The sequence below is a fragment of the Podarcis liolepis genome (genome assembly GCF_965112155.1).
Source record: "Podarcis liolepis genome assembly, chromosome: 1".
Lineage (NCBI taxonomy): Eukaryota > Metazoa > Chordata > Lepidosauria > Squamata > Lacertidae > Podarcis > Podarcis liolepis.
The window spans coordinates 43,502,154-43,511,902 of record NC_139554.1 but is presented as its reverse complement, the minus strand read 5'-3'; the positions used below and the strand labels follow the sequence as shown (position 1 = coordinate 43,511,902).

Genomic DNA, 9,749 nt, shown 5'->3' with positions numbered 1-9,749 from the left:
CGGGGCGAAGGGCCTGGCGCCGAATGGGGGCGGGGCCGAGGAGCGGCGGGCCAGTGGCCAGTCGGAACGGGGAGGGAGGGGGCGGGCGTTGTGGTGGAACAAAGAGGCGGTCCCGCGTCAGTTGGGTCCGGCCCCTGGCCCTCGAAGATGGCGCTGCGAGGAAGCGGCGCGCGGGCGAGAGGGGGGCGGGGGGGGGGCGGCAGGGAGTGCGATGGGTATTGTTTCACCGGAAGAAATGAAAGCAGCATTTTGGGAATAAACGAGCCCTCAGTCGTACTGTAAAAGCATTCTGTGAGCCGGGCTCTCCTTAAACGGCCGTTACTAGGTTTTGGCCTACTGGGACTTCCTGAAGCCTGTTGTACTTCGTAGGCCTACATGAGACTGATTTGCGACCGTTCCTTATTTCGAAGTGAGGAGGGTAACGCGACAGTGTCCCTCGTCCTTCTCAGGGGGCCGATAACGTCTCTGGGCTAATTCTTAGCCGAAGGAGGGAGAGCTTTTGTTCCGGGGGCGCTTGGCCAGGAACTCTCCCGTGTGCAGCGCGGAACCTTGAGTGTGAGACTCTTGTTTCCTTGGAGAGCGGAGCCAGCTGCACTCGGTCTCGGGGGTCATACGGACGGCTTTCGGCGGCGGACTCGCGGAGCGTGGAGGCATCGCAGAAGGCAGGTGAGGGTCTTACGGTGAGCGTGAAGCGGGGATGTCAGAGGTGACTCTGTGGCCGTTTTTGCCTGCATGCAAGAACGGCGGGCTTTCCTTGCTAAATGTTCCGCTACATTTCCCGGGTGCTTTAGCTCAGGAAACTCCCGGACTAGCAAACGAAAGGGCATCCGATTCGCGCACCCTTATGCCCTGGGGCCTCTCATTTTAGAAACAGGGCACAACTATTCAGCTAAACCAGGCAGCATTAAAACCTTAGGTTAGGGTATACAGGCTCTAAGGGTGGTATGGCGAGTACTGCTGGCGTCCGTTGTCGTCTGTTGGTTATTAATATGCGCGGAAACTGTCAACTTGAGGAAGAATTCTCTCAATTCCGTTGATAGTCTGGATATAGATGCATAGTGATAGCGCTGTACTTAACTTTTGCCTGTTCTTTTATGTATATTCACATGCCACGTCTAGTGTGTTATTTATTCACAGTTTCAAGAGACTTACTGATCGACTTCTGTTCTGAATTTGTAAATGTGAAGGATGTTCTTGGGTAAACATTCCATAGTTTTTCATTTGGTATTTCCAATTAGAACTAAGTTGTTTCCTCAGATTCAAGTTTTCCTAAAGTTGTCATTTATTTAAAACATTTCTAGTCTGCTCTTTATTACTAAAAGTAATCCTTTTAAACTTACAAGATACAGTGAAAAAGCCAACAATAAAAAATGGACTTGGTGACTAGATGGTGCAGAAGCTAAAACTGTTCTGTCAAAATTTTAAGATTACAAACTAATTTTCTATATGATTAGGATTTAGTAGTGATACCTTTTGAGTTTTCAAAGTATTTCATGTATGCTATTTCAGCATCCCCTACAACAACCACAGAAAATAGGCTAATATTCCCATATTGCACATGGAAGATGAGTTGTTAATGGCTTTCTTAAGGCCACCTAAAGAGCTTATTCCTGAACCAAGAGTTTTTGTTGAATGGGTATGACTGCCATTGCCATCTCTGCTTTTTAGCCAGCTCTGGAGTACATTTCAAAAAAAGCTTTCCATGGTGCTAAGAGTATGTGTGTGCAGATGGGTGTGCACTCCCTATTTGCATTTAAAGAGAAAAACAATCTGCTTCTAATTGGATACAATATACCAGTACTTATTACACTCAATTAAAAAAAAAATTGATCTAGGGCAATGTGATACCTGTTTCTTATTTATGAGGCAGGGATTATCCTCAGACTCTGTGCCAATAATTCTACTTAAGGTAATAAAGTTAAGCATATACCCAAATCTTAGTAGCTTTGGAAAATAAATTAAGCCAACATGTATGCTCGAAAAATATTTCATTTCCTTTTGTTACAGATGGAAGCAAACAACATTAATCAGGGATTGAAAGCACTATTTTCATTTAAATAAAAGTTTGTTGGAAAGCAAAAGATTCTAGTTTTCTGTGAATATTATTATGGCTTCATCCCTCAAGATTTTGGATGCTGCCTGTCTTCTAAAGAAATGTCACTGGCAAAATGGCTTGTGTCCCTTGTTTAGACCTCTTGTTGATAGTTGCAATCTAAAATGGTACAGTAGCTACAGGAGACCAGGGACACCTCCTGACAGAACCCCGCCTTGGAAGAAAATAGACTTCAGCTTTCAGAAGGGAGTGGAAGGAATCAAGACACAGTTTGGACGATTAGTGAAAGAAGTAACTGATCATGTGAAAGGTCCTGAGGGACGTCCACTAAAGCAATACATGCTGGAACAGACAAAAGTGGCTTGGGAGTTTCGTAGTCAAGAAGACTTGGAAAAATGGGTAATCTCATCTGATGTTGAAATTGGAGGGAAAAGTGAAATCTATATGCAGCTGGGCAAGAATAACCAGTCTGCTTTGGTGTATGGGAACATTAATACTACAGTACCTCGTGATGGTGAGACCAGGTATAGTGGTTACTGCTCCATGAGATCTAAACCACGACTGGTGAGTATATATTATAGTAATAGTCATTTTGCTTCAAACTAGGAGCACTATTTAAGCAAGAGTGGAATTAGTTTTTAGTGATAAAAGCTCTTTATATATAGAGAGAGTGTGTGTGTTACAAAAGTACAGTGGTACCTTGGGGTGTGTATGGGATCCGTTCCGGAGCCTCGTTTGCGTCCTGAAGCGAACGCAACTCGCGTCTGCACGTGCGTGGGTTGCCTTTCTCCACACATGCGCGTGACGTTATTTTGACCGTCTGCATGTGCGCGTGGTGAAACACGGAAGTAATGCGCTCCGTTACTTCCAGGTCGCCGCAGAGCGCAACCCAAAAATACTTAACTTGAAGCACATTTATCCCGAGGTATGACTGTACATACATTGTCTCTATTTTCAGATCATAAAGTCCTTTCTACAGATCAGTTATATTTGATATAAAACATTACTGTTGTATACAGTGCAGTTGTACCTTGGATCCCAAACGCTTTGTGAGGCGACCGTTTTGGCTCCCGAATGCCACAAACCCGGAAGTGAGTGTTCTGGTTTGTGAATGTTCTTTGGAAACCGAACATCCGACACGGCTTCTGCAGCTTCCAATTGGTTGCAGGAGCTTCCTGCAGCCAATTGGAAGCTGTGCCTTGGTTTCTGAACGTTTTGGAAGTTGGAACGGACTTCTGAGGTACAACTGTATAAGGCAGGCAAATCCAAAGTCTGTTTCAGGGGTTTAATCTGGCCCCTATGGCAGTTTATTTCCTGGGGTAAAAATCCTAAAAAAAACCTCAACAACTTCAACCCTAAAAAAACCTCAACAACCTCTATCCTTTAAAAAAGTCAACAACTTTGGTCGGCCCTCACGGTCCTTCACTTCATCAAATCTGGCCCTCTTTGAAAAAAGTCTGGACACCACTGGTATAAGGGGAGGAGGGTATAAATCTGAGATACATTTGTTGCTGGTCTGTGTGCAACAGTGTTTGCTTAATGTACAGATATATTAAAATTGTACTGACCTTGATTTATAGAGCATGCTCAGCATTGTGTAGTCAACAAAACACACTTCCTGCTGCCACAACTGTGAGAAGGTGAATACTGTATACAAAAATGCCATTTTAAAGATATGTCTTTTGAGTTCTATGTGTTAGGACATGCGTCTCAGTTTTTGACAAATTTCTACTCCAGCTTATTTTTATCACTTTTGAAAAAGAATAGTATGTTTGAGGCATGTTATTCGGTCATGCAAATTACCGTATCTTTCGTCCCACAAGACGCTCTGTCCCATAGGACGCACCTAGTTTTTTGGGGGGGGAAATAAAGGAAAAATTTTTTTCCTTTATTTCCCCCCCAAAAGCAGGTCGGGGAAACCGAACCAGGTCGAGGAACAGCGGGATGGCGGCGCTGCGCCTCCCTGCTGTCCCCCGAGCTTGTGGGGCTGGCCCATGTCTGCCTGGCGCGAGGGGCGCTCTGCATCAGGGTGCTCCACCCGCCGGGTGGCAGGCTGCTATCCGCAGCGTGGGGAGCCCTGCGGGGGACACGCTGCGGATGTCTGCCCGGCGCAGGGGGCGCTCTGCTTCAGGGCGCCTCGCACTGGGCGGCAGGCTGCTATCCGCAGCGTGGGGAGCTTTGCGCGGAACTCCTGCAAGGCTCCCCACGCTGCGGATGTCTGCCGGGCGCGGGGGGCGCTCTGCTTCAGGGCGCCCCTCGCGCTGGGCAGCAGGCTGCTATCCGCAGCGTCGGGAGCCTTGCGGGGAACTCCTGCAAGGCTCCCCATGCTGCGGATGTCTGCCGGGCGCGGGGGGCGCTCTGCTTCAGGGCGCCCCTTGCGCTGGGCAGCAGGCTGCTATCCGCAGCGTGGGGAGCCTTGCGGGGGACTCCTGCAGGGCTCCCTACGCTGTGGATGTCTGCCCGGCGCGAGGGGCGCTCTGCTTCAGGGCGCTCCTCGCGCTGGGCGGCAGGCTGCTATCCGCAGCCTAGACATCCCTGCGGGACCTCCGGCAGGGCTGCCTAGGCTGCGGATGTGTTCCCGAAGCGCCGGGCACTCTGCTTTCAGGATGCCCGACGCTCCGGGAAGCAGGCTGCTATCCGCAGCCTAGACAGCCCTGCGGGACCTCCCACAGGGCTGCCTAGGCTGCGGATGTCTTCCTGAAGCCTGGAGAGCGAGAGGGGTCGGTGCACACCGACCCCTCTCGCTCTCCAAGCTTCAGCAAAAGCCTGCATTCGCCCCATAGGACGCACCCATATTTCCCCTTCATTTTTGGAGGGGAAAAAGTGCGTCCTATAGGGCGAAAAATACGGTACATGGATAGTGAAGTAAAGCATAAGGCATAAAGCATGATTTCCTCAAAGCCTTTACCTACTAATTTTTAATTATGTGCTTCTTAAATAAAACTAAATGTAAATACTTTAAAACATGGTCTTAAATGTGAATTTGTAATGTAATTTTATCTTCCCTTCCAAAATCTGGTAAAATTGTATATATTTATTTAACTTCCTGGAAGAACTAAAATTCATTAACAATACAATAAAAGTGTGTAAACGTGTTCAGAGTGCACTGAAGCAGCTTAGTTGGGATGGGGAAGTCAAATTTGACTCGGTGGAAGGCTTAGAACAGAGCTTTTCAAATTGTGCATTGCGACATGTTAGTGTGTTGGCTGCAGTGTACAGATGTTTCATGCAAAAATTCTCCCCACGCTCCTCCTGGGGCTGGGAATGGGTTAGTTTGCTAGTAAAACTGAATTACTATCTCACGAAATGATGCATGTCTGAAAAATGTGTCACCAACATGAGAAGTTTGGAAAGCTCTGGCTTAGAGCAATATCTTGTATTTTGGTAGGTGGCTTTTGATCGAAAGAAGCCTTATGATTGGTCAAATTTCAATACCCTGGTCCTGCGTGTTCGTGGTGATGGTAGACCCTGGATGATAAACATCTATACAGACCCATACTTCTCTCATCAGAAGGATGACATCTATAATTACTTCATGTTCACACGTGGGGGCCCATATTGGGAGGAAATCAAGGTAATACAATGAGTATTTCCATAAGTGTGTAAAAAATGTATTACTTGTCATGTGGAAAACAAGCAACTGAAGGACCTCTGGCTTACCAGTAATAATTGTCCAAAATTCAATAGACATGGGCTGTTATTATTAAAAACATTTCATCCCACTATTCAGTCAAAAAAAGGTTCCCAGAGTGAGTTACAGGTATGCTCACAATCCAAGAGACAACATAAAAGGAAAAGGAATAAAAAGCGGGAAAGCAATCTCAGGCTATAGAATTCTTGTAGGGATCAGCTGGAATGGAAAGCTGTAAAGAGGAAAAGCCAAAAGTTCCAGTTTTTTCACCAAAACCTATGGAAACAATCCTGCAGTTCCATCTTTCCCACTTTTATAGTCTGATAGAATGGTTGTAAATAATGATAGCTGAGGGAGCTGGTCTCTCAGCGGACCTGATAAAGAGGCCCTACAGTCCCATCTGTCCCTCTTCTGTAGTTTAAAGGAAATGTAAGCTGACAAACTATTTAAATCAAATAATATGTAGGGCACAGAAAATAAGTCCAAATGGATTTTTTTAGACTTTACAAACTTAAACATGTAGAAGGAATAATTATAAAAGTGAAAAACAGAATGATTTTATGGGTACCTCCACACCGGTTTCAGGCTTTAAAGTTTTAAGCGTTTGAGAGATAAGTGGAAACCCATAGAAGGCTGCTGAAGGTAAACGGAGGCAGTTTCTAGATAAATAAACTCATAGTTGTGAGGGCGGCTAGTCAAGGTGCTGGGATTTGATAGTTGGCTGGATGAGGGCCAGTAAATGAGGTGGAAACCTGACAAGATGGAGGTTCTGTAGGTAGCTGGTTTGTGTCCAGGAGTTAGGTGTATAATTTATACATGAGGTTGCACCCACCCTGAAAGAACTGGTTTTCTGTAGTTTCCATTCATTTTTGCAGCAGGTCTATATCTATTTAGCTAGGTATTTTAATGTTGGCATTTTAGTCTTCTCTTACTGTTTTTGGTTACTTCTTATTGTTTTACGATGTTTTCTGGTTTTGTGGTATGCTTAAGTTTGTTTATACCTATTTGTATCATGCCCTAGTACCTGTATGGATTAAGGGCAGTCTACACATGCGGGTGGTGCTGTGGTCTAAACCACAGAGCCTAGGGTTTGCCAGTCAGAACGTTGGCGGTTCGAATCCCTACGACAGGGTGAGCTCCTGTTGCTGTCTCAGCTCCTGCCACCCTAGCAATTCGAAAGCACACCAAAAGTGCAAGTAGAGAAATAGGGGGAAGGTAAACAGCGTTTCCATGCGCTGCTCTGGTTCTCCAGAAGCAGCTTAGTCATGACCCGGAAAACTGTCTGTGGACAAACGCTGGCTCCCTCAGCCTATAGAGCGAGATGAACGCACAACCTCAGAGTCGTCCATGACTGGACCTAATAATCAGGGGTACCTTTACCTTACAAATTTTTAAAATAATAATAGCTAATTAAGCATATAGGTAGCCTGTACACAATTGTATCTCCTTTGCAGACTTCAGCAAACTATTGACAAGGCTATTTTGGGAGATATGTATTTGGCACAGGAGTGACTGTGGTCACATGGAGTTGTATTTTCAGAATTATTGCTTTCAGCTATTTTTCTCCTGATTTGCAGGCTAAGCATTGTGAAACTATAACAGCGCTTGCATAGTTAATAGTAATATGGCTTTAAAAAAACGAAGCTTTATTGAAAAGTTCTCTACTACTGCATCATGAATGCAGCATTATTCTGTTGAGTTTATATAGTGTTGAAAATCTCAAGTGTTAATATGTGTCTTTGTCATGCAGATTTCCATTTACCTGTGGTAATTCCTCCTAGACAGATAGCTTGACCAATCCTTCATTCTAGCTGCTCCATAACTTATTTTGTTCTTTTAAAGATCTTCCTGTTCTTGTACATAACTCTGCTTTCAGTTCTAATCAGTTGAGAGAATGCTGCATTATCCACAAGTGACAGGGATTATAAATAGTAATGGGTAGGAAAAAACTTAGTGTGAGTACACACACACATACATATATATATATATATACACACACACACACCTGCTTTGTATTCAGAGCCAGCACCACTATGAAAATCACAATATGAAATTATGAGCTGCATGAAGGCACTTGCTACCAGTTACCTAAAATATGCTTGCTTCTGACTAAAGGGAAACGGGGGAGGTTATTGTTGTTGTTTTAAGTATTTACTGGTGTTTTTATCTTGTATTTTATTCTGTGAACAGCCCTGAGATCTTGTGAAGAGCAGTATATAAATTTAATAAACAATAATAACAAATAATTTCTTATTGGCAGATTCCATTTTCGAAGTTCTTTTTTACAAGCCGGGGGAGAATCCAGGATAACCAACATGCACTCTGGTTAGATAAGGTAAATATTCTTGCACTTAAATCTGCTACTTGAAAGTGCAAGATTTTAACTATGAAACAAGTCCGCAAATTGTATGCTGATGGTGCTCTTTCGGAATTTCCCTCCATACCCCATCCTCTTTAGACTAATTGTGAACTGCAAAGAACTTTTGAACTGCAGAACACCCCTGCTCTACAGAGACAAATGACAAAAGCTTTCAGTGCTTTATACAAATTCCATGTTTGAAACCTGCGCTTAGCTCTTGGCTAATTTGTAGAGCTGCCCTGTTGCTCTCCAAGAAAAAGTGCAGGGAGCTTATGCGCTCACCAGTGCCAAGTCCTTCAAGTACCTTCCCAGTGAAGGCCTACAGCAGAACCAGAGAGATTGAAAAGTCCCAGGAGGGCTGTACCTGAACTAGAGTATGTGATGAGAGGAACTCTTCTCATATGGGTCCTTCTTTCCTGTTGAAACCTCTGCTGTAGAATCAGAAGAGAAGGCAAAGCTGGAGAACCAAACGTAGGGTTTGGCTTGGAGTTTGTTGTAGTTTTAGTGACTGTTGATGTGTGCAATGAAGCAATACCAGTCTGTATTGAAATTGTCCTGTTTCTAACCTATGTTAGCTTCTCAGCCAAGGCTATTTGCCATACATTTGTATACTTTCTAGTTACCAATAAACCAAGACCAGTTTTCTGATTATAAGCTGACAATCAGTGACCATTAAAAAATATGAATGGATCTTTGTAGAGAAATGTTCTGGCCTCCACAAGTCTGTTAATTCGAGGAATAATTTGGAAAATGCCATTACAAATTATGCATTGTTGTTGTTTTTAAACAGATCAGTACCTTAGGATTCACCATAGCTGACCAAGTAAATGGTCCATTTCAGCTGGAGATTGACTTCATTGGATTGTTCTGTGATGCAGCCCATTCAGAGGAAACTGCCTATGAGCTGTATGAAAGAAATCCCAAGAATCCCAAGAAGTAGAACTTACTGAACATTTGGAGGACTGCTATTCATCTGAAACTGGAAACTTCCACCATCTCTCTCCCCCCCCCCCCTTACACAAAATTTGCAAACAGCAGGGGGAGGGGAAAAACTGTGGCCTGCTAAAATAGCATGTGGAAAGACAGTAGTAGCTGAAAGTTAATGGCTTTCAGGGATAGGTGACTGGATGCATTCTAATGATTTACTAAGTTGGAATAAAGTCAACAGGTCAAAGGTCTAAAATTACATTGAAATATCCATTTCACTTGAAGAAAAAGAAGCAAGTATTTTATGGGAAACGAATAGCTAACTAATGAGTGATGTAGAAGGCTTTGGGGGCTTGTGTGTTGGGCTACCTAATAAATTTCTACCCTAAACTCATTTCTGGCTACTGCATTCTTTGTGACTGTTTTTTGTAGCTACCAGCCATCACAGGTAGGATGAGATAATTTGCAGACATGCCAAAGCTTGTTAGAAATGGGTCCCAATGAGTGAGATAAAAAATGCAATCCATGCTGTGACCAAAGCCACTAGCGTGCAGAGATTAGTTGCAATTCCATTTGGAGGGAGTAAGAGATTCGTTTCTGACCTTAGTCTGTCCCATTTAGAAGCCCTTCATTGGAAGAGGCTTGCAAAACAAGCTACACATGCAATAGCAGAAAGCGATCCTCTTCCATTCCGTTTAGGTGGGAAGAATCTGTGTGTTATCAGAACTCTTCATAATGGAGTAGGAAACGGGGAAGTGTGCACCTGCTATCGGTCAAAT

General features: G+C 44.1%; 1 protein-coding gene across 2 annotated transcripts; it reads left to right on the top strand.

The window, feature by feature from the left end:
• Window positions 1-52: 52 nt before the first annotated feature.
• NDUFAF1 (NADH:ubiquinone oxidoreductase complex assembly factor 1) lies at window positions 53-9,364 on the top strand. 2 transcript variants are annotated; one of them, XM_083509783.1, is made up of 5 exons: window positions 53-666; window positions 2,008-2,617; window positions 5,442-5,627; window positions 7,945-8,019; window positions 8,834-9,364. In XM_083509783.1, the coding sequence occupies exons 2-5, from the start codon at window positions 2,108-2,110 to the stop codon at window positions 8,981-8,983; spliced, it is 921 nt and encodes a 306-aa protein (XP_083365909.1). In that variant the 5' UTR covers window positions 53-666; window positions 2,008-2,107; the 3' UTR covers window positions 8,984-9,364. The 2 variants fall into 2 exon arrangements, with proteins under 2 accessions (XP_083365909.1, XP_083365910.1); XM_083509784.1 differs by having other exon boundaries at window positions 125-662.
• Window positions 9,365-9,749: the final 385 nt, after the last annotated feature.

Excerpts from the sequence above, each read along its gene's own strand:
- NDUFAF1 (XM_083509783.1), top strand. The coding sequence starts at position 2,108 with ATGGCTTCATCCCTCAAGATTTTGGATGCTGCCTGTCTTCTAAAGAAA. Across the intron at positions 2,618-5,441 it reads TGAGATCTAAACCACGACTG|GTGGCTTTTGATCGAAAGAA; the intron begins GTGAGTATATAT and ends GTATTTTGGTAG. Across the intron at positions 8,020-8,833 it reads ATGCACTCTGGTTAGATAAG|ATCAGTACCTTAGGATTCAC; the intron begins GTAAATATTCTT and ends GTTTTTAAACAG.